The sequence below is a fragment of the Notamacropus eugenii genome, chromosome 1 (assembly GCF_028372415.1).
Source record: "Notamacropus eugenii isolate mMacEug1 chromosome 1, mMacEug1.pri_v2, whole genome shotgun sequence".
NCBI lineage: Eukaryota > Metazoa > Chordata > Mammalia > Diprotodontia > Macropodidae > Notamacropus > Notamacropus eugenii.
In genome coordinates, this window is record NC_092872.1 from 721880808 (window position 1) to 721906289 (window position 25482).

The 25482-nt window shown below is 44.6% G+C and overlaps 1 gene segment (V, D, J or C); it reads left to right on the plus strand.

The window, feature by feature from the left end:
- The first annotated feature begins 24369 nt into the window (after nucleotides 1-24369).
- LOC140520155 (immunoglobulin kappa variable 3-11-like) lies at nucleotides 24370-25159 on the plus strand. The segment is given in 3 exon segments: nucleotides 24370-24421; nucleotides 24651-24946; nucleotides 25058-25159. Coding segments are annotated over 3 exon segments (450 nt in total).
- The last annotated feature ends 323 nt before the right edge of the window (nucleotides 25160-25482 follow it).

Here is a 25482-nt window from a genome sequence, read left to right on the forward strand (position 1 = left end):
TCTTTCGTGAAATTATCAAGGAAAACTGCCCTGAGATTCTAGAACCAGAAGGTAAAATAAATATTGAAAGAATCCACTGATCACCACCTGAAAAAGATCCAAAAAGAGAAACTCCTAGGAATATTGTGGCCAAATTCCAGAATTCCCAGGTCAAGGAGAAAATATTGCAAGCAGCTAGAAAGAAACAATTCAAGTACTGTGGAAATACAATCAGGATAACACAAGATCTAGCAGCTTCTACATTAAGGGATCGAAGGGCATGGAATAGGATATTCCAGAAGTCAAAGGAATTAGGACTAAAACCAAGAATCACCTACCCAGCAAAACTGAGTATAATACTTCAGGGGAAAAAATGGTCTTTCAATGAAATAGAGGACTTTCAAGCATTCTTTAAAATATTCATCCATCTCATTTAGATTATTGAATTTGTGGGCATAAAGTTGGGCAAAGTAGTTTCTAATTATTGTTTTAATTTCCTCCTCACTGGAGGTGAAAGCATTCTTGATGAAAAGACCAGAGCTGAAAAGAAAATTTGACTTTCAAACACAAGAATGAAGAGAAGCATGAAAAGGTAAACAGCAAAGAGAAGTCATAAGGGACTTATAAAAGTTGAACTGTTTACATCCCTACATGGAAAGACAATATTAGTAACTCTTGAAACTATTCAGTATCTGGGTACTTGGTGGGATTACACACACACACATGCACACGCACACACTCATAGAGACAGAGTGCGCAGAGTGAATTGAATAGGATGGGATCATATCTTTAAAAAACAAATGAAATCAAACAGTGAGAGAGAAATATATGGGAGGAGAAAGGGAGAAATGGAATGGGGAAATTATCTCTCATAAAAGACGCAAGCAAAAGATTTTTTTTTAGTTTGGGGAAAAAGAGGGGAGGTGAGAGAAAAACATGAAGCTTATTCTCATCACATTCCACTAAAGGAAGGAATAAAATGCACACTCATTTTGGTATGAAAACCTATCTTACAATACAGGAAAGTGGGGGATAAGGGGATAAACAGGGTGGGGGGGGATGATGGAAGGGAGGGCATGGGGAGGAGGGTACAATTTGAGGTCGACACTCACAGGGAGGGACAGGATCAAAAGAGAGAATAGAAGTAATTGGAAGCAGGATAGGATGGAGGGAAATATAGTTAGTCTTATATAACACGACTATTATGGAAGTCATTTGCAAAACTACACAGATTTGGCCGATATTGAATTGCTTGCCTTCCAAAGGGAGGGGGAGGGGAGGGAGGGAGGAAAAGAAGTTGCAAATCAAAGTTTTAGGAATAACTGTCAAGTACTGTTCTTGCCGCTAGGAAATAAGAAATACAGGTAAAGGGGTATAGAAAGTTATTTGGCCCAACAGGACAGAGGAGAGGATGGCGACAAGGGCAGAGAGGAATGATGGAGAAGAGAGCGGAGTGGAGATGGGGGCAATTAGAATGCTCGGTGTTTTGGGGTGGGGGGAAGGGACAAGAGGGGAGAAAATTTGGAGCCCAAAAATTCTGTGAAAATGAATGTTAAAAGTGAAATTAAAAAAAAAAACAGAAAAAAAAATTTCATATCATTGACAATCAATCAGGGAATATCTGGATTAGACCCTAGGAAGGGCAAACCTGAGTGTGCGCTATCTGTTATACTAATAAGAGGTCTAATAAACCTCTCACCTTTAAGGTGTCTCCTTCCATTCCAACGATTTTCAAAATCTTCCCATTCTCCCTGCCTGTCATTTCTTTCCCTTCTATTAAATTCATATGGCAGGAGTTTGGTCCTTCAGCCTCCAGCCCAATCAGAGGTGAAGAGGCTGAGGGAGGTGGTGTCCAGACTTGAGTTAGAAGCATGGTGGGGATGAGAAACGTGGGGCAATTACTTTGGAGGGTGATCTTGTTTCATGGAGTTGAAGACAGAGAGATCTGCAGATGCAAAGGGAAGTGATCTCACAAGGGTCACTGTGGACCCTCTCCTCTGCTCCCCTTATACAATTTTACTTGGTATTCTCATTAATTCCCATGGATTTAATTATCATCTCATTTCTGGTGGTTCTCTATCCCCATTTCCTTTCCCAGCCTCTTTGCTGACCTCCAGTCTCGCATCTCCAATTGCCTTTGAAACATCTGGAAGTGGATGTGCATAAGACAGCTTCACCTCATCCCGCCAAAAGCAGTCATTTTCTTTTCCCTGAACCCTTACCGCTCCTGTTACTACAAAGGGGGGTACCATCCTCCCTGTCTTCCAGGCTCACAATCTGGAAATCACCCTGGATTCCTCCCTCTGTCTTCCCTATGCTGCTTATCTCCTGTTTGCCCTCACAGATCTTGTCAGTCAATAGTTATTCTTATGCACCTTGCCAGTTAGACTGGGATCTTCATGAAGAGAGGGCCTTCCCCTGAGCTGATTCAATCACTTCTGCTACTAGAAGCCCCACACCCCCAGCTGCTTTGCATAAAGAGACTGCCAAGGGAAGGGCCTGCAGACACAGGAACATATATTGGGCCTGGGGGCAGAGCAGCCACAGGGGAGGAAACACTGCACAATGGAGGCCCTGTTCCAATTTGTCTGTGGGCTTTTCATGCTTTTGGTCCCCGGTGAGAATATGGGATAACAAAACATGCAGATGTGCAAATTTTCATTAGATGAGAGAAGTCAAGGGAAGTCAGAAGCTCTGGGGACATGAGCCAGTGCAGACCAAGGGAGAATGTGGGTTTCTAGGAGGTCAGTAGGGTTTGTAGTGCCAGGTTGCCTGTGGGCAAAGTATCAAAATGGAAGGAGATTGTTCTGTTTATTTCATGCTGGTTCATTATTAATTCCTGCTTTTAGGTTTCAGAGGGGAAATTGTGCTGACCCAGTCTCCAGCCTCAGTGTCTGTGGCCCCTGGAGAGAGAGTCACCATCAGCTGCAAGGCCAGTCAGAGTCTCAAACACAGTGATGGAAACACTTATCTGGACTGGCTCCAACAGAAACCTGGACAATCTCCTCGGAGACTCATGTACGGTGCTTCCTCTCTGCACACAGGAGTCCCTGCCTGGTTCAGTGGCAGTGGTGCTGAGAAGGATTTCACCCTCACAATCAGCAGCTTGGAGCCTGAAGATTGGGCAGTTTACTACTGTTCACAGCGAACTTCTTTTCCTCCACAGTGTTATAACCCCGAACAAAAACCTCCCCAGGCCTAGGCTGGCTGGTCAGGGGGGCTCAGCTGTCTCCTCTTCTTCCTCTCCCCCAGCACCTGCTGGGCTGCCTGCTCAGGGGCAGGGTCTCTGGGGCTAACATGAGCAAACGGACTCAGGGCTCAGGGGAAAGGCCATGGTCTGACAGCTGTGGGCCCTGAGGGCTCTTGCTCCTTCTCAGCCATGAGCAGTATAGTCAGGGAAGGAACCAACCCCTCCCAGATTGGGGCACCCTACACTCCCCTGGGTCTGAGACACTCTCCCATTCATGCCAGGCCTAGAGGTCTGTGGGCTACCCGAGTCTTCTTACCTCACCTCTCGAGGTCTTCGGCTGGCCAAGCCAGATGCTCGTATGAGAGAAGAGACGTTCCAGAGTCGAACAAGGGTTGAGCTTTATTTCAGGGTCTCGGTTACAAGTGCAGGGAATTCTTCCTTAGGAGGGAGAGAGAAAGATCTCCCAAGGAGGCAAAGATCTTACAATAAGAGATTGGAAGTAGAAGTGTAAGTGGGGAGAGGGGGGGGAGGGGAGAGAGGAGAGAGGAGATGCGGAGCCTTGTGTCCTCACACGTGGCCCCTCCGCCCAAGAGAACTTTCAGGCTTTCCTGACCCTACTTAAGCTCTCCCGTTGCGTAGTTTACACGTCAATACCGAGCCTGTTAGGTAACAACAGGTGTGCCCAGATCCGGGACAGCCTCCAGAGCGAGGATGCTCCTCCCATCACGTATCTCACGGGAAGAGGCGGAAATACACGAGATAGCTCGGTCTCCTCCTCGATTCCTGGTGACATTATGGGGGGCCTCGTGAGAACTCTAAGATTTAGAAGTTCCCACTTTTACCTGCCCGAGACTGTCCACATGGAATTGAGCTTCCAATCCCAGCATCTCCCCTTCTTTGTTTTGTGCGGCGCGCACCTGGCTCTAGAGCAAACAGCGGCTGGAGGCTAAGTGGGTTAGGAAGGCCTTTAGCATATGAGTACCCCACAGCAAGAGCTTCATATACACAGAAATCTGCAGCTAGCACAACTGACAAAGAGAGGCATCAAATAAAACAAAGATGAAACTAAATGGCTGAGTTACAACAAGGGAAGTGCAATCACTAATTCCAAAGCATTTTCTAAGAGAGTAGCTAGTGCTGGCGCCTTACACATCACCACCCCCTCAGTCTTGCAAATGGATCTCAACGGCTAAGCCTGAATGGCCAAGCCTGTGGTATTCAGGCAAAAAGTTGGTCACCTCCCGAAAAGTTGGTCATCTCCTCCCCCCCCCAAGTGTCCTGGGTTTGTGATATCAAAGTCCTCCTTCAGCCGCTGAAAAGAGATGCCTAGATGGAGTGAGCAGCAATGCCATTTGTTGGGATGACTGCTGCTTTCTCTCTGGGCAGCAAGGTTAAAGCTGTTAGCAGCAGACTCAGGTGGTGCATGATCCTTCTCCGGGGTCTCCGGGCTCTCCGGGGTCTCCGCCTCCTACGTCTCCGCCGTCTCCGACATCGGTTTCCACCTACGGATCCTTCTAATGGGAATCCATGCATCCCCTTTTCCTGTGGAGACACAAACATACCCTGGACCCCATATTAGTATCTTATACGGACCTTGCCATTTCCCTGAGGCCATATCCTTTACCATGGCCCATGTGTCCTTATTTCCAGCCTGGGTATTACTTTCCTTGCGGGGTTGTCTTGGAATTTTGAGACATGCAAAAAATTGTGTGTATACACAGCTGTATCAAGCTCTGATTGTGTTAGGAGACCTCTTTCTCCCCTTTTTTGTTTAGCGAGGATTGCCTTTAAGGTGAGATTGGCCCTTTCCACTATGGCCTGGTCTTGTGGATTGTAGGGGATTCCTGTAACATGTCAAACCCCTAGATCGTGGAGGAAGTGTGTAAGGGTTTGAGAAGTATAGGCAGGACCGTTATCTGTCTTTATTTCTAAGGGTAAACCTGAAACAGAAAAACAGTGCCAAAGATGCTGAATTACTTTAGCACTTGATTCACCTGGCTGTAAAGTTACCATAAGGAATCCGGACCATGTGTCAACTGTCACATGTATGCACTGGCCCTTAAGATGGGTGACATCCATTAACTACGGGTGCATGAGAGGGGTTCTGTAATATCAGGGATTCCTTCTGTATGGGGTCTCTCAGGGGAATCATAGTAAACTGATGAGCTGCAAGCTGGCACTTATCTAAGCTGTAAAGGTGTTTCATTCCTTCCCCTGGCCCCATAATCTCCTGTATTCTCCCTCCAAGGGGCCGTCCCGATTCTCTGCCAAAGGGTACACTTTCGGGGCCCTCGAGGGGCCCCTCACCCCGTTTCCCGACTTCCTACATTGTCTAGCTAGGTGACCTGGCTTTCCACATGAAAAACAAGGGTCCTGGCCCCTCCCTGTACTTATTTCTTTCCTACACTCTTTCTTAAGGTGTCCCGGTTTTCTGCAGTTAAAACATTTTTTCTCCAAAGAGATATTACTTAAGGCGGCGGCAAGGTACTCCCCTTGCACCTGTGCCAAGTATACCTGACTTCCTACCCTGTCACATCTTTGTATCATTTCTTCAACAGATGCATTCTTTGGCAGTCCCAGCATTGCCTTTTTGCAGTCATGATTACAATTCTGCCACAGCAATGTCTTTAACACTATCTCTGTCCCTTGATTCTCCTCTCCCATGTCTCGACCTACTGCCTCCTGCAGCCTGGCCACAAAATTAGTAAATGGCTCAGTGTTTCCCTGTGTAATCCTAGTCATGGGAAACTCTCTCTCTTTCTTAGAGGCTATAACCTTCCAGGAGGCAATAGCCATTCCGGCAATCAAGACATAATAGGCGGCCGAGTACTGTAATTGATTCCCTGTAACCTCAAACTGCCCTGTTCCTGTAAATCGCTGATAAGCCTGGGGGGCCTGAACCCCCAGCCTACTGGTAGTGCTCTTTACCCTCTGAGAAAATTCTGATACCCAAATCACATTCTGCCCAGGGGTAAGGCAGGCTCTAGCTAAGCTCTTCCAGTCATTAGGAGTCAGAACGAACTGACCACTGAGAGTCTCAAGCATGGCTATGACAAAGGGTGAATTGGGGCCGTGCTTGGTACAAGCCTCTTTAAGAGTCACTACTCTCTTCCACTCTATGGGTATGTGGCTCCTCTGAACCCCACCGGGGACACTGGGGTCCGCTATTTCTAACACAGGAAATATCCCTACATCTTCTCCATTCTCTATGGCCTTTCGTGTTCCCGTTTCCAAACTGGACTGTGGCCCTGGACTGTCTGACCAATGGAGCAGGTTATAAGGAGGCGCAGAAGGAAGACACGGTACATTCTCCCCTGCCTCGCCTTTCCCATCCGCTAAATGGAGCTCCAAACCTATTTTTTATTTACACTCCTTAACTTTCTGCTTGCCAGGGTTCTCCCCTCCCCTCTCTCTGCTTCCACTCTCATTCCAATCCCTCCCTGGTCTCTCCAGCCCTTTCAACAGACTCTTAATTACACCGAATATCAGGAAATCTAAATCCTCCAGCTCCCCGGGGCATTGTTGCTCATAAGCGGTCATTTGTTCTCCGACCGCTCCCCATCTTTCTCTTGATATTCCTGTCTGCTCGAGCCAAGGAGAAACTTTCCAAATCCTTTTACAAAATTCTCGGAGGTCGTTTAACTCTATAGTGACCCCCGCCTCACTGCATTCTCTGTAAAGTATCTCAGCCCAGACCTCCTCTTCCTCTGGCTTTATTACTGGCAATTGATTCCCCATCCCTGCCCTTTTCCCATGGGTGTGGGAAGCTACTCTCACTCTTTCTCTCCTTCCGAATCTAGGATTCGGGACTCGCGTCTTTCACAGCCCCTTCCGGGTGTTCCCAGGCACCCAGGATATCTGCGCTCCTGTCCCCTGTTCGGAGACGCCAACTGCCAGGCCTAGAGGCCTGTGGGCTACCCGAGTCTTACCTTACCTCTATCGGAGGTCTTCGGCTGGCCAAACCGGATAGTCGTATGAGAGAAGAGACCTATCAGAGTCGAACAAGGGTTGAGCTTTATTTCAGGGTTCTGGTAACAAGTGCAGGGGGAATTCTTCCTTAGGAGGGAGAGAGTAAGATCTCCGAAGGAGGTAAAGATCTTACAACAAGAGATTGGAAGTAGAAGTGTAAGTGGGGAGAGAGGGGGAGGGGAGAGAGGAGAGAGAAAATGCGGAGCCTTGTGTCCTCACATGTGGCCCCTCCGCCCAAGAGAACTTTCAGGCTTTCCTGACCCTACTTAAGCTCTCCCGTCACGTAGTTTACATGTCACATTCATGTTTCATCTGACCAGCCACTGAGAGGCAAACAAAGAAGAAATGAGACATCCCCAGCCAGAGGTTCTTTCTGTCCTTTCTTCATCTATCCAGATACCACAGAAAGCAATGAGGTGTGGACTCAAGAGGTCAAGAAAACCAGTCCTGATGAAATCCATCAGTGCTCCAGGCTTAAATTTCATATTCTGGGCCCATTGTCTCTGATGATGCTTTAAAATCAGATTTTCATATCATTTTTATCCTTTCATGTCAGGGGGCCCTGAAGAGATCTCTCTGCACTCTCCTCTCTCTGTCCACCCTTTTCCAAAGAAGACTTCAATTCCTACAAAGGAGGGAAACAAGAGATTGATGACAGGATGCTGACCATTCAGCTCTCCTCATAGATATGCTGCCTGGTTAGAATTATAACTATCTTCCCATCTTAATAATGTTAGTCTGAGAGAAATAAGGTTTTTAAATTCAAGCTGAGCTCCTCATTGCTGTGCCTTACGGAGGAACGAGTGATGTAATTTGCATGTGTGATGTGGTGTGTGTGTATGTGTGTGTGTATGTGTGTGTGTGTGTGTATGTGTGTGTAAATAAGACACAAGTCCCTTCCCACCAGATGCCAGTTACATAAAGATGATGCAGAATACATATCAAATATATAGCTTTTTTCAAGATGATAATAACCAGAAAACAGTAACAATACACATGTGAATATACCAGATAATACACAGAGAGATTGAGCTTTAATCCTCAGGATGAAAGATCTCCAATGAACTAAGACAGCATTCCAGATATCACCCAAGAGGAAATTCCCCCAACTCTCTATTGCAGGATATTGTGGTAATGACATGATGGAGCTACTGCCTCCTTTACATGTTGGCTCCTTTCCCAATTCTTTCTCTCTTATCAGGGAATGCTCCACAAGTGAATCAAGAACCACCTGTCATCTCTCTGAAACCTGAAAACCTAAAATCTAGATTCACTCTACTGCCAACTCCACCTCCTAAACAGGCACGGAACATTGAGTGTGTCACTGTACAAATAGATGCATATATATACACATATATTTATATATATAACTTATGTTATACGTAATAATATAGATGAAGTATGTTGGTTGCATCAACATACCAATCAATGAGGAGAAACTTATGAAACTGCCCTTGAGCCCATGGGCATAAGGCTAAAAGCATACTTGTTAACCCACTGACAGTGCACATGATTCATGCCTGCCTATTCTCAAGCTTGACTCCTGCAGCAAAACGTGAATCACACAGATGCTCACCAACAACCAGGCACCCAAATCCACCACTCAACTCTTTTACCACCTGGTCTCTCATTCTTCAATCATTAGGTTCTTACTCCTATGTAGAAAGTTTCCAGTTCATTCTAAATATTAGACATAACCCAATAATACATTCTGAGCAATCTATTCATGGTCTTGGCAACGAATAAGTGGTGTGAGTGACACAGAGACAGCACCTGAGGGGAGGAGGTTGAGACAGGAATATCTCAAGCCCACAGAGTGTATTTGAGCACTCCCATACGTGACTAAAGTGGGAGAAGAAGTTGACATAATGGTCCTAGTCTGGGGTAAGCTGATGCCTTGAGAGAATGCTTTCTCTGAAAAAGAGTTCTATGTCCACAGGCTGCCTTGTGGCCCAGGAGAAAGGAAGTGTGAGCTCCCAGAGGATAGAGGACATTAGGAAAGCTAGAGAATGTACTCATGAATCAGGAAATGAAATTTCAAAATAAGCTGGAAGGGAAGAGAAATCACAAAAAGAACAAAGCAAAGAAAACATTTTCTAGAAAAAGGTTCAGTAAAAGAAAATAGGAATCTAAGAAGTTGGAGGGAAGGAAGACAGAGATTTTCAGCTGAATGTGTCACTGATAAGGAAAAGAGAAAAGACAAAGAGGGAAAGAAATGGTAATGAAACAAAGGAAAAAGTGAATAAGTGAAGTAAAACCCTAAAGCAAGGATAAGGGCAGGCATATGGGAACAGGGAAAAGGAAAAGGCCTTTGGGTAACTAATGAGCATCAGCCTCCTTTAAAGAAAACTAGTTGAAGCAACAAAATTTAGTGGGACCTGCTCAGATGCAAAATGTCTGTGTCTGTTTTTGAGAAAAGCAGTTGAGGGGAAGGGATATGGAGTGAGCATTCTGTGCACTGAGACTGGGAGCTCGTCCCCTGGCCTGGGCTGAACAGTGAGGGGTATAACGAGGTCCCTTCAAGTCTAGGAAATATAGGACATCCTAAGACTCAATTCAGTCCTGTCCATAATCTATCCTCTTACTTAGTTACCATTTCACTGAATCGAGCAACATGCATTTACTAAGCACCACTTATATACCAAGCACTCTGCGAGGAGATGGAGATACAAAAAGTAAGTTAAACAATCCCTGTCCACATATTAGAAGATGTCACTGTACATGGTGATCCTCCCTCAAATAACCTGACCTTCCAGTTCCTCAATCTACTCATACCAACAGCACTCAGTTCAGCACCTGGCATGTGGGATAATTCATAAACACTTGTCCTGACCTCAGCTACACCCAGAGATGTTCCTAACCTGGACTTTGATGTCAGCCACAAACGTCCTGCTTCCCTGTTCATGATCACTGATATCCCTTTCTCTGATCGTGACCTTCTTTCCTTTCCTCTTTCTCTCTACTTTATCACCTTAGCCTGTTCTTCCAGATCTAAAGACTGATATGAGGAGTTTTCTCCCTTTATACGTTCCTAGCAACCCATGATTCTTGTCTGGAAATGGCGTTGGTGTTGGCCAGTCAGACACTGTTTCCTTGTTCCTTTGCTTAAATTCATGTAAGAATTACAGATACTGGGTAGAATGGGTCACTCCTTTTTACTGCTCTCCCCACTGTTTGATGACTAAATAAACTTCTTTCTTAATTTCTTTCGTTCTACATTTCTTCTCTGCCATCTCTCTCTCTATCACTCCCTTCTACCCTCCTTCTGCCTCTCTGTGTCTCACTCTCTCTCTCTATGTGCATGTGTAGATGTGTATATAAATACATTCACACACATATATATATATATATATAGCATACATATGCATATAGCCTATGTATGTATACACCTGTATATATACATACACATTTTATGTGTATGTCATCTCATGCATATATCATACATGTAAATGTATAACCTTAACCATAAATTCACATGATCTATGTATCCAGATAGAATGTGTCCATACATATGTGCTATGCATGAAAAAGTCTGTAGTAGATACGTATGTATGTATGCATAGACAAATCTAAATAAGTTCTTTTTGTTTACGTTGTCCCCCCTCTGACATTAGAAGGTGAGCACCTTGCACAAAAGCACTTTTTGCCTCAGTTGGACCCCCAACACTTAACCGAGTGGCAGACACAGAATAGACATTTAAAAAGGGCTTGTTCAGTGCTTGGCTACCCTTGAGGAATTTTTATTCTAACTGGAAAACCATATGGACATGTTTGGGCAAATACAAATACATAATGGGAAGGGGCATGAACTAGAAACCAGGAGGAATGGGAAACACTTAAGTAGAAGGGAGTATCTGAACTACACCTTAAAAGAAAGGGAGGATTCTGAGAAATGATGGGAAGAAGTACCTTCCATATGTGAAGAATAAATAATGGGTAATGGGAAGTAGAATATTCTCTGAGAAACAGAAAGAAACAGGTTTGAGTGGACTGAAATGTGTTTGAAGAGCAATAGGGAAAGCAGGGTGGGACCAGGTTGTAATGGATTTCAAAACGTCACAGAACTTTACAGCCGCCACCAAGATGCCCATATGAGGAATTTCTGAATCAGGTGTCTGAGCTGACATTTGAGCAAATGTTGGCTTGTTTGAGAGAAAGAAAGGAAGGATGAAAGGAAGGAAGGAAGGAAGAAAGGAAGACAGAAAGAAAGAAAGAAAGAAAGAAAGAAAGAAAGAAAGAAAGAAAGAAAGAAAGAAAGAAAGAAAGGAAGGAAGGAAGGAAGGAAGGAAGGAAGAAAGGAAGAAAGGAAGAAAGGAAGAAAGGAAGAAAGGAAGAAAGGAAGAAAGGAAGGAAGGAAGGAAGGAAGGAAGGAAGGAAGGAAGGAAGGAAGGAAGGAAGGAAGGAAGGAAAGAAGGAAGGAAGGAAGGAAGGAAAGAAGGAAGGAAGGAAGGAAAGAAGGAAGGAAGGTAGGAAAGAAAGAAAGAAAGGAGTAAAGAAATAAAGAAGGAAAGAAAGAAAAAAGGAAGGAAAGAAAGAGGAAGGAAAGAAGAGAGAGGGAGGGAGAGAGAGAAAGTAAAAGAAAGACAGACAGAAAGGAAGGAAGAAGGAAGGAAGAAAGAAAGAAGGAAGGATGGAAGAAAGAAAAGAAAGAAGACAAGATGGCATGAGCAGGATGTGAATTGGGTTCATATTGAGGCAAGGAGATAGTTGTGCTGGATGGAATGGGGTGAGGAGGAGGAAGGTGACTGTCAATGTCAGAGATTGTGTTGCCATATGAATCTAGGGGCAGGTAGGTGGTGAGTGGATGGAGCACCAGTGCAGGAGTCAGGAGGACCTGAGATCAGATCTCACCTCAGACACTTGAGGCTCACTAGCTCTGACCTTGGGCAAGTCACCTAATCTCAGTTGCCTCATCCTGGGTCATCTCCAGGCATCCTGATGAATATCTGGTCACTGGATTCAGATGGCTCTGAAGGAGAAGTGAGGCTGGTGACCTGCACAGCCCTCCCTCAATCAAAACAAAGTCAAGTGTAAGGCATGTCATCATTTCTCTGATGGCACGGTCTTCTTTGGCAACGAAGGATGAACACACACACATAAGTATTTAATGGAAGGGAAAGGGATGAAAGTCAGAGAGAATGGGGAAAATATTAATATTGTTGTGATGTAAGATGGACACTCTAAAGGTGAGAGGTTTATTAGACTTTTCTTTAGTATAATAGGCATGGGCTGCACTCAGTCACATCCTTCAATTACACATCTTGTGCCCATGTGCTTGGATGAGTTTAGAAATCAGAACTGCATCAAGTTTTTATCTATTCATGTCTGCTCCCAGGAGAAATTCCTCTAGATGCTTCCCTGCTCATACCCTCTTTAGTAGAAAGCCTCAATTCCTACAGAGAAGGCGAATGAGAAGTTGGTGCGAGGAAACTGGCCCTTCAGCTCTTCTCATAGGTACAGGGCCTGGTCAGAATCTTCCGCATCTTAATGTTAGTTCAAGAGAACTACTTAATTTATACTGAGCTCCTCATTGCTATCCCTCACAGGGAAGGAGTGGCCCAGGTTGTATGTCTGTGTGTGTGTGTGTGTGTGTGTGTGTGTGTGTGTGTGTGTGAGTGTCTTGGGGAGAGGAGGGTTATCCAGGTTTTGAGTCCTTTCCCACCAGATGTCAGTTACACAAAGACCACACAGAGGTCACATCCAATATACCCACTTTTCCTGCATGATAATAAACTGAAAACAAGGTAATGACACACATGAGAATACACCAGATAATACACAGAGTGACTGCGTGATTCAGAGAGATATGAGCAATGCAAGGAGAGGGATTTATACAGTAACAAAATAATAATGACAGCTTATGAGGGAGGATAGCTGTTAAATTATCCAATGCAATTAGGGTTAAACGAATTGGCTGGAGTTTCACAGCTAACACGTGTCAACTGTTTGAGGATGCTTCCTGACTCCAGGCTGGTGTTTTCTCCACCTTGCCACCCAGCTGCTCCAAAATGCTTGCTTTGAAAGACTCGAGCAAAGAGAGGTCTAGAGGCCAAGATGGTGTAGTAAGCAATAAATGGCTGAAAGTGCCCATTATTCACCACCACAGGACCATGAAATCATGTGGCAAAAGAATGATAGACACCACTGTCCAACCCAAACTCCTTGATTTTAACAAACCTTATTAGTTCAGGCATGGGAGAAACAAAAATTAAGACAATACCCTCACGAATTCAGGAAATCAAAGGAGACTGAACGACTTTTTAAAAGCACTTACAGTCTTTAGTATTACATTCAGAGAGATTGTACATTATGGTTCTACATTCAGGGTGGGAGAGGCTCTGTGTACTTGTGTGTAGGATAGTAAAGGTCACAAGTGTTTAGTTTTATTTGTTCCCAACATAAGCACATCCAGCCAACTGTCCTCTACAATCACTGTTACCTAGAGAGTGTTAAGGAACCCGTGACAATACCATGCCAAGGTGAGAGGCTTGTGAGGCCTGTTTCTGAAAGACCAGCCCCAGTACATTATCTGGACCCATGTAGGGACTACTGCTCTTCTGACTGGGGCCATTAGGTGGCGGCACAGGGCACAGAGCACTGCGTTTCAGATAATACCTGAGGATTTGCTGTACCCTCCCAGTCAAGGGCTTCCCCACACATGTTCTCTCCATAGATGACTCCTCCCCACCTCCAACACACTCTTTTCCTCCTTATTGAAACAGTTTCTCTTAACGTCTTCTGGCTTCCGTTCTCGGAGGTCTTTCAGTCCCTCCTGTGCTGCTTTCTCTCTTACAATTCTACCCCAGGTTTGTCTTCATACAGACTCAGAGTGGTCCAGAAAACCTGAATCTCATTCAGAGAAAGATAGCAATCTCCTTTATCAGCCATTTACTTTACAAAGTGGAAAAGCCCAGGTGTTTGATGGAAGGAAAGAGACACATCTGGACTCAGCGTTTATTTTCTACATTCTCTAAGTCAAAAACGTGGGCTACAGATGGGGCTGCTAAGTTGTTACTCATAGACCTAACCACTGATTCATCCTTCTAAGAGAAAATTGGCTTGGCTGGGAGGCTCAGTACCAAAGGATAAACTGCAGTATGACAGAATGGACAGAGAAAGTTCAGCAAGCAATCTCTGTGGAGAGGGGTTTTCCCACAATGGGGGAAGAGCCAGGAGGTCTGGATACACTCAGGGAAATCCTAGGACCCTAGATGTTGTTGCGTGCCGAACACAGGGGAAGAGAGACTGATTTGTGGACCTTTCTTGTATTGGTCAGACAGAGACAAGATATTGGGGGCAGAGAGCAGAGAGCTCAGACCTAGGGTGAAGGACAAAGTGCAAGACTGGTTATGATTCAGAATGGTGGAAGTATGAAGGAAAATGAGTGACTGGTTGATATTCAAATCCCCCATCTAGGAAGAAAGGGTGGCTTGGATTGTACCTACTGGTCTTATTCAGTTAGAAAGATTCTGTCAGCGGTCCAAGGGGGAATGTGGGTTTCTAGGAGATCAGTGGGGTATGGAGAGCCAGTCTGTCGTGGGCTAAAGATCAAAATGGAAGGAGACTGTGTTCTTGGTATTCCATGGTGATTCATCTTTAATCCCAACTTTAGGTTCCAGAGGAGACATTGTGCTGACCCAGTCTCCAGCCTCAGTGTCTGTGACCCCAGGAGAAAGAGTCACCATCAGCTGCAAAGCCAGTCAGAGTGTCAAACGCAGTGATGGGAAGACTTATCTAAGCTGGCTCCAACAGAAACCTGGGCAATCCCCACGGGGACTCATTTACCAGGTTTCCAACCTGAAATCAGGAATCCCAGCCAGGTTCAGTGGCAGTGGAGCTGAGACAGATTTCACCCTCACAATCAGTGGTGTGGAGGCTGAAGATGGAGCAGTTTATTACTGTGTTCAAGTAACTTGTACTCCTCCCACAGTGCTACATCCCTGAACAAAATCCTCCCCAGACCTAGGCTGGCTGGTCTGGGGGGCTCAGCTGTCTCCTCTCCTTTCTCCCATCCAGCAGATTTGGAGCTGCCTACTCAAGGGCAGGGTCTCTGGCCTGACTTGAGAAATCAACTCAGGGCTCAGGGGAAAGGCCATGGTCTGGCAGCTCTGGGCCCTGAGGGCTCTTGCTCCTCCTGAGCCTTGAGCAGTATAGTCAAGAACGGAACCAAGCCCCCTCAGAATGGGTCACCCTGCACTGCCCTGGGCCTGATGTGCCTTCCCATTTATATTTCATGTGACTCAGCACAGAGCAACACAGAGGAAACCAGAAATCACTAGACAGAGATTTTTCTGTCCTGTCTTCTAAGCTACAGTCTGCTGTGATTGATTTTGATAGACTTAGCCCTTCTCAGCCAAGCAAGGACCTAAAACAATTCCAAATGACTCAGGATGGAGAATTCCACTCACATCCAGAAAAAGAAGTATATAGTGTGAATGTAGAGTGAAGCAGGTTACTTTGTGTTTTTCTTGTTTCGTTTTTTCTTCCTCATGGTTTCTCCATTCCATTAGAATTCTTCTGTACAACATGACTAATATGAAAATACGTTTAATAGGAATGTACATCTAGAGCCTATACTGGATTGCAGGCTGTCTTGGAGAGGGAAGGGATAAAATTTAAAACTTATGGAAGTGAATGTTGAAAACCAAAAAGAAATGTATTAACTAAAATAAATAAATGAACACCGTCCCCATCCCTGCACACAGCAATGGCTCCTGGACTTAAGAGCTCAAGCACACCAGGCAGCAGCCCTAGGAAATTCACTAATGGGCCAAGCTTCAATTTCACATTCTGTGCCCATTTCTTTCTGACTATGTTTTTTAATTCTCTTTATCTATTTTTTATCTATTCTTGTCAGCAGGTGCTGAAGCAGGTACTCTTAATTCCTACAAAGAAGGGGAACAGGAGATTGGTGCCAGGAAGTTGGCCATTCTGCCCTCCTCAGGGATTTGCTGCCCAGTTACAACTATAAATATTTTCCTCATATTGATAATGTTAGTTTAAGAGAACTGTTTTTTAATCCAAGCTGAGTTCCTCATTTCTCTCCCTTCTTTGGTTAAGAAAACCCCAAGATACATATTTGTATAAATTCAAGACATGAGTCACCTACTGCTATGTATCTGTTACACCAAGACTATACAGAGTACAAAAAATATAACCTTTTAGCCAAGCTGAGAATATACCAGAGATGAAAATATACCAGAAAATACAGAGGGAATGAGCTTTCTTGCTCCAAATGAAGTGTCTCCATTTGACTAAAGATCATCCCAGCTATCCCACAAGAGGAAATTTCCCCAAAACACCAGTGTAGGTTGCTTGGGATAAAGACATTAGAGAGAACCTGGCTCCTCTACATGTCAGCTCCTTCTGAGATTTTCTCTCTGTCTTCAGTCAATTCTCCCCAAAGAGAATCAGAAACAACCTATGATCTGTCTAAACCTGCAAACCTGAAGAACAGGATCACTCTGCTCCCAGTTTCACCCCCCATACAGGCATGGAACATTCAGCATGTCAATATGTACATATATACAAATAGACACACACATATATGCAAATAGACACAGATACACACACATATGCACACACACACACAGAAGAATATTTTGAACCCATTCCCCTTCTCAAGGATGGAGGTTTATCCTTCAACTTTCTCTTATCAATGCTGCCCATTCCCTCTCCTCCATTCTCCCTGCCTGGGCTCCAGGTGCCTCTGTCATCTAATAAGTCCATTAAATAGAAAATCCTAAATGAGATTTGAGGTACTAGAGAGGACTGCTTTACACAGGGAGCATCAGGAGTTGTCTGAAGGAATATGAATCCCAGAACTTGTTTGCAGGAGAAAGCAATGGACATGGGACAGGCCAGATGGGAAAGGCCAAAAAGAACAGGTTAAGGCCAAGGAGGTGAACATGGAGGAAAACCCATCTATTGATAATTTTTGCAATTGAAACTATCACTCTGTTGGGCCTTCCTGGATCAATGCCATGTCGTGATGGAGAGACAAGTAGCTCCATGAAAGTGAGCAGTGCCATGCAGGCATATCTAAGACACACAAGTCATAGTGGAGAGTTCTGACAGAAGGTGATCCACTGGAAAAGGAAAGACAAAAATCTAGTATCTTTGCTAGGAAATCACCATAACCAGGGTTATAATGATACAGGATATGACATCAGAAGATGAGTCCCTCAAAGTGGAAAATTCCAACATTCATCTGGGAAAGAGTGGAAGACAACTACAGGGGGAAAGAGTGGAAGACAACTACAGGTATCTCCAGAACGAATCAAGTAACTGTGTCAAAGTCAAAAGGAAGCTACTCTGTGGGTGTTTCTGGTGACAAAGGCAAATCTGATGTTATAAAGACCAATACTACATATGAACATGGAATTATGGATCTATATACCAAGGTATAGTGGATATGGTCAAATAGGTAATAGAGTAAACATAATCATCTTCAGTGTTAATGAACTGAAATGGAAGTGAAATGATGGATTGAATTCAGGTGATCCTTACATATGCAACTTTCCCAGGAATTCCTGAGGAGAAATGCAACAGTCCTCATAGACAATAAAAGGGGATCTCATCCTTTTAAACTGGGGTAGAATCCCAGAAATGACAGAATGCCATCTGTACAAATCCAAGGGAAACCATCCTTCTGTGCTGGAACCACTGATGCCAAAGGAGTGAAACCTGATCACCTCTATGAAGCACTACAACACCTTCTAGAAATAACATCAAAAAAGATGTCACATTCATCATTGGGGATTAGAATGCTAAAGCAGGAAATAAGGAAAGTAAGGGGAAAATATCATTGGAAGGACAGGAAAATTTGGCTTCGCAATACAAAAGGAAGGAAGTAAGATACTAACAGTTTGATCAGGAAAATTATCTGGTCATAACAAACACTTGTTTTCTACAACCCAAATTCAGTCTGGAACTTAACATCACCAGATGGTTAATGCAGAAATCAGACTGATTACATACTGTGCAGCCAGGGATGGAGAAGCTCTACGTAATCAGTTAAAACAAGACCTGAAACTGAATATGGCTCAGATCATGAGCTTCTTAATGCAAAATTCAGACTTGAAGAAAGAGGGAAAACTATCAAACCACAGATATATGACCTAAATCACTTCCCTTATGAATATGAAGTCAAAGTGACAAATATACTTAAATGATTAGATCTGGCAGAGAGAGTGTACAGAGAACCATGGACAGAGGTTCAGAATATTGAACAGGAAGCAGCAATAAAAACCAAGAAAAAACAAGAGCAAAAACGTAAAACGGCCGGTGGATGAGGCCTTCCAAATATCTGTGGAAAGAAGGGAAGTAAAAGGAAAGGAGAAAGGGAACAATATGGCCAAATGAAGGCAGAATTCCAGAGGACAGCAAGGACAGGAAAGGTTTCCTTCAATGAATAATGTAAAGAAATAGAGGAAAACAATAGAATGGAAAACACAAGAGGTCTCTTCAAGAAAATTAGAACTATCCAGGGAAGTTTCTTACAAAAATGGGCATGTCACAAACCAAAGATGGTAGGTAATTAACAAAAGTAGAAGATACTAAGAAGGGATGGTAAGAATACACAAAAGAACTACACAAGAAAGATCCTAACATCACTGACCACTACAATAGTGTGGTTACGGATCTAGAGCCAGACCTGCTGGAGGATGGAATCAAGAGGGATCTAGGAACCACCGCTATCAGTAAGTCTGGTGGAGATCGAATTGGGCAATTCAGCTTGTCCTCTCCTTCTCCATCTCACTCTCACTCTCCACGTCCCTCTCACTCTCCTTCTCCTCTCCACAGGAAAGTAAATTTTGATGGCCAGAAGCTGCCCAGTTAACTCAGGGTTTACGGGCTGGATTTCTTTTCTCTCTCTCATTCTTTCTTTCATTCTTTCTTTTTTTCCTTCCTCCTTCCTTCCTTCCTTCCTTCCTTCCTTTCTCCCTTTCTTTCTCTCTCTTTCTTCCTTTCTTCCTTCCTTCCTTCCTTCCTTCCTTCCTTCCTTCCTTTCTTTCTTTCCTTCTTTCCTTCTTTCCTTCTTTCCTTCTTTCTTTCTTTCTTTCTTTCTTTCTTTCTTTCTTTCTGTCTCTCTCTCTTTCTTTCTTTCTTTTCCTTGCCTCCTTGATTTTCTGCTTCTTTCAGAAAACCTTTAACTCATTTCATCTGAAGCTTATAGTTTGGATCATAATGGGTCCCTGCCCAAGGTCCACTTAATGGCTATATTTTAGGCCCTCCTGGCTTAGAAGGTAAAGGGTAACTGTTTCTATTAGGAACAGCAGTCCTGAGGGTTTTACCTTCCCAGCTTGATCTTTTCTTTTTTTTTCTAATTAAATGGGTCATCACTTGACTCCTGTCTTAAAGAGGCCTATTTACTGAATGGGTGCTACCACAATCTAAGGGAGTATCTGAAAAGGCCTGATGCTGAAAGGGTCAGGGTTCCCCACTGCGCCTTTCGGCACCTCCAATCACCTTGATGAATATCTGGTCACTGGATCCACATGTCTCTGGGGGAGAAAGAGAGGTTGGTACCCTTGCACAGCCCTCCTTCACTCAAATCAAAGTCAACTGCAAGTCATATCATAATTTCCCTCATGTCATGGTCTTCTTCAAAAGCAAAGGACAAACAGAATCCGTGAGAAGATGATAGAATTTCAGCTGAGGTATTTAACATCCTGAAAAATGAGGCTGTCAAAGTGCTGCACTCAACATACCAGCAGATTTGGAAAACTCAGCAGTCAGCACTGTCCTGGAAAAGACCAGTTACTTCTTAGTCCTAGTGAAATGTGGTGCTAAAAAAAGTGATGTCAAATTCCCAAATAATTTTGTTCGTTTCTCATACCAGCAAGGCCAGGCATAAGATTCTACAAGCTAGGCTTTAAATACATGTGAACAAAATGTTACCAGCACTGAAGGCTACACAGCTGTTCACTGACATCCATGGACTCAAACTCTGCTTCTCATATAATGTCTCTGTCCTTTTGGAAACATTTTTGTTGTTTTTCAGTCACTTCTGACTCTTTCTAACCCTATTTGGGGTTTTCTTGGAAAAGATAATGGAGAAGCTAGATACTTTCTTCTCCATCTCATTTTACAGATGAGGAAACAAAGAAGGTTAAGTGATTTGCCTAGGTTCTCACAGCTAGGAAGTATCTGAGGCAGGATTTGATCTCAGGGAGGTGAGTGTTTCCCAGGCTCAGCACTCTATCCACTACACTACCTAGAAGCCCCATGAAACCATAAAACTGACTAAGAAAAAAACTAAGGAAAGTTGGGAATAGCAGGAGGACCTATTCCTCAATGGCCACATGAGGAAGGATGTCTTTGGGATATCAAGATGTTAAGGCCTTCCCTGAGCTGAGTCAGTCACTTCTCCTAGAACCCCCATACCCCCAGCTGCATTGCATAAAGAGATCCCCAAGGGGAACGTCTACAGACACAGGGACTTAAACTGGGACTGGGCACAGAGCAGCCACAGGTGAGGAGACACTACACAATGGAGTCCCTGTACCAGCTTCTCTGTGGGCTTGTCATGTTTTTGGTCCCAGGTGAGAACATGGAACAACACACCCTGCGGAAGTGGAACTTTTGTAGGATGAAACAATTCAAAGGAGCTTAGAATTTCTGGGGCCATGAGCCAGTATAGGCCACGGGGGAATGTGGATTTCTAGGAGGTCAGAGGGGTTTGCAGAACCAGGCTGCCTGTGGGCTAAATATCAAAAAGGAAGGTGACTCTGTTCTGTTTATTTCATGTTGGTTGATCATTAATTCCTACTTTTAGGTTCAAAGGGGGACATTTTGCTGACTCACTCTCCAACTTCAGTGTCTGTGACCCCAGGAGAGAGAGTCACCATCAGTTGCAAGGCCAGTCAGAGTGTCAAACACAATGATGGATACACCTATTTGTACTGGATCCAACATAAACCTGGACAATTTCCTCGGAGACTCATTTACGGTGCTTTCTCTCTGGAATCAGGAGTCCCTGCCCGGTTCAGTGGCAGTGGTGCTGAGAAGGATTTCACCCTCACAATCAGCAGCTTGGAGACTGAGGATCTGGTGGTTTACTACTCTTCACAGCAAACTTCTCCTCCCACAGTGTTACATCCTCAAACAGAAACCTCCCCAGGCCTAGGCTGGCTGGGGCTTAGGGACTCAGCTGTCTCCTCTCCCTCCTCTCTTCCAACAGCTGCTGGGCTGCCTCCTGCGCGGCAGGGTCTCTGGGGCTGATATGAGAAAAAGAACTCAAGGCTCAAGGGAAAGGTCATGGTTTGCCCAAAATGGGCGCTGAGTCCTTTTCCCCCTTTTGTGCCATGAGCAGTACAGTTAAAGAAAGAACCAAGCCCTCTCAGACTGGGTTACCCTCCAATACTTGGTCCTGACGGCCTCTTACATTCAGATTTCACCTGATGCTCCACTGATTGAGAAAACGAGACCCAAAGTCAGAGCTGCATTCTGTTCTTTCTTCATAGATTAATATTCCATATATGAGAATGACAGATGGAAAAAAGAGCCTGAGAAGACCAGGCAGCAGCCTAAGGAACTGTATTTAAGCCTTCATTTGTAATTCCTGGGCTTGAAATCTTCCCTGGCTCATAACAAGACCCTCAAAAATGTTTGTGGACCAGTCCCTAACTAAGCACCCTTCTCTTTCCCAAACCCCAAACCTGCACTTGTTCAGCTTGTTTTTATTCCTTATGGGGCACACGACTTTAGGGAAATTCCTAGTAAGACCCATGTCATGAAATTGGGTTCATTCCAACTGGTTTTGGATAACGTTTTAGATTCTATCCCTGTCCTTAGGCAAGTAAGAAAATTCCGTCAAAAAATTTCCTTGATTTTTGATCCACAAGTAAAGAATGAATGAGAACCACTCCTGGGAGCAAAACAAATAGTAAACTGCTGTCACTCTCCCATATTCATCCATGAACAACTATAAAAATAATGCACCAACCATTCCTGGAACAGCAGAGCCAGAAGAGAAATGGGGTTGGGCAGTTTTTAACTAAGGAAATTTGGAGGATGAGCAAGGAGTCTCCAACTTACTACTTTAAAAGGGGAGCACATTCCAGGACAGGAGGTGTCCCAGCAAGCCCCAGCTCAGCAAACCAGTGGCAGATCCTGGGCCCCAGTGTGACAGAGCAGGCAAAGGTCGACACCAGGACCCCCACATGACTTAGCTCAGTCAGGGGAACTTGTAGCCTCAACTCAGAGAACTACCACATGTTTCAGTGCAAACCAGGGCAGGCAGACATCCTCCAATGATCAGAATGAAGGAAAGTGCCACCTAGACTCAGCACACACCAGATAACACCACTGAGATCCCAGTTCTTCAGCAAATATACTGCCAGCCCCCTACAGCTTCCAGATGCCAATACCTGAGGTCCCAGCACACATAACCAGGGACCAGAACCCCAGACCCCAGAACAAGAAGCTTAGGACATTGCCCCTTATGCTCCTCCCAATGAATTCAACTTCAAAAACCAGGAAATAGGCAAACTGAGCTCACTGGTCCTTGACAGTGGAAAGTAGCCTCCGAAATAGCCAGCAGAGCCCCTAACAGAGCTGCAAACACTTCAAACTATGCTAGATGGTTCTGGAGAAAAGAAGAAAGAGAAAGGGGAGGAAGTCCTCAGAGTTCCTCACATATTCACAACTGTATAAGAAAAAACTCTCTAATTAGTGAGTCACAGGACAGAGGTGACTGGAAGGTTCTAGTGGTTCTGTGCTGGGCTGTGACAGTGAGATGATTATAATGACCAATCAAAGACCTTCATCTGATGTCCTGCCAGCTTCTACCTCACTTGGAGCTAACTGAACCTGTGACTTTTGGGGGGATGGCAGAGGCTGGCAAGAGCTTCAGAGAGAAGGACTCTTGGCATCTGCTTATTCTACTCTCCTAGCTCTTGTCCAAGGAGAGTGACTGTTCATGCTGGGTTTTCTTTAGATTGGATTAGGCTCCCTCTAGAAGAAATCAAAAGCCCTAAGGAGAGTGAGTGTGATGGTAAATTGAGAAAAGAAGGAATATGTTCTTAATTTTAGAGTAGATATAATAGTTACACTTCCCAGTTCACCAGATTTCTATGACAATCAAAAGTATAAGTGTAAGTACAGTGTTTCATGGATGTGAATTTTTGAAGTACAGCTATCACTTCCCCATCAAGGAATTAGAGGTGGGGCACCCCTAGAAATCTGAATAATCTGAGGAAAAATTTTGGTAGCCCCGTTTGTACCAGAGAAGAAGTCTGAATTGTAATGGTATTAAAAGATAAAATGTTAGTATACAATATTATGCAATTATTTTATATGTTTCTGAATCTCTAATGTTTTTCTGTGGCATCTACTGTCATTCAAATGTTATGTGCCCTTTCTACAAAAATTTCTCAAAGCCTTCCAATGCCAAGGTGGCAGAGTGAGGAAGGAACCATCTGAAGCTTCCCAAATTCCCCTTCAAACAACTAGAAAACTGCCTCAGAATTGATCTAGGAGCAGGGAGGCAGCTTGCCAGCCTGGTAGGAAAGGTCTGTCTCTCTGGGTTGGGAGGTGGAGTGAGGAACCAGAGCAGCAGTAGCAGCCAGCCTCAGAGCAGGAGCATCACAGTGAATACCCAAGTCAGTTCATAATTACATATGCTCCCCCCACCCAAATCAAGCTGATCATAAGTCGCATGAGCTGAGAGATTTTACTTGTTTGAATAAGAAGAAACAGAGTCAGATCACTCTGGATACTGACAGCATTCGTTCTCTATCCCCATTTCCTTTCCGGACCTCTTTGCTGACCTCCAGTCTCCCATCTCTAACTGCCTTTGAAACATCTGGAACTGGAGGTGCATAAGACAGCTTTACCTCATCCTGCCAAAAGCACTGTCATTTTCTTTTCCCTGAACCCTTCCCCCTCCTGTTACTACAAAGAGGGGCACCCTCTTCCCCGTCCCCCAGGCTCACAATCTGGAAATCATCCTGGATTGCTCCCTGTGTCTTCCCTATGTTGCTCATCTCCTATTTGCCCTCACAGATCTTGTTTGTCAATAGTTACTTTTGTGCAGCTTACCAAATAGACTGGGATCTTCATGAAGAGAGGGCCTTCCCCCCAGTTGAGTCAGTCACTTCTGCTACTAGGAACCCCACACCCCCAGCTGCTTTGCATAAAGAGATCCCCAAGGGGAGGGCCTGCAGACAGAGGGACATATACTTGGGCTGGGGGCAGAGCAGCCACAGGGGAGGAGACAGTGCACAATGGAGGTCCTGTTCCAGTTTGTCTGTGGGCTTCTCATGCTTTTGGTCCCAGGTGAGAACATGGGATAACAAAACATGCAGATGTGCACATTTTTATTAGATGAGAGAATTCAAAGGAACTTAGAAGCTCTGGGGACATGAGCCAGTGCAGACCAAGGGAGAATGTGGGTTTCTAGGAGGACAGTAGGTGCAGAGCCAGGTTGCCTGTGGGAAAAGTATCAAAATGGAAGGAGATTGTTCTGTTTATTTCACGTTGGTTCATCATTAATTCCTGCTTTTAGGTTCCAGGGGGGAAATTGTGCTGACCCAGTCTCCAGCCTCAGTGTCTGTGGCCCCAGGACAGAGAGTCACCATCACCTGCAAGGCCAGTCAGAGTGTCAAAGACAGCTATGGAAACACTTATCTGTCCTGGCTCCAACAGAAACCTGGACAATCTCCTCGGCTACTCATTTACCAGGTTTCCAACCTGTACTCAGGAGTCCCTGCCAGGTTCAGTGGCAGTGGTGCTGAGAAGGATTTCACCCTCACAATCAGCAGCTTGGAGACTGAGGATGGGGCAGTTTACTACTGTTCACAGGTAACTTCTTCTCCTCCCACAGTGTTACATCCTCGAACAGAAACCTCCCCAGGCCTAGGCTGGCTGGTCAGGGGCCCTCAGCTGTCACATCTCCTTCCTCTCTTCCAACAGCTGCTGGGCTGCCTGCTCAGGGGCAGGGTCTCTGGGGCTGACATGAGAAAAGGAACTCAAGACTCAAGGGAAAGGTCATGGTTTGCCCAAAATGGGCCCTGAGTCCTCTTGCTCCTTTTCTGCCATGAGCAGTACAGTTCAGCAAAGAACCAACCCTCTCAAATTGGGTTACCCTCCAATACCTGGGCCTGAGTCCCTGTTACATTCAGATTTCACCTGATGCTCCACTGAGAGAGAAAAAGAAACCCAGAGTCAGAGCTGCATTCTGTTCTTCCTTCATAGATTAATATTCCATATATGAGAATGACATGGAAGAAAGAGACTGAGAAGACCAGGCAGCAGCCTACAGAACTGTATTTAAGTCTTCCTTTGTAATCCCTGGGCATGAAATCTTCCCTGGCTCATAACAAGAGCTTTAAAAATGT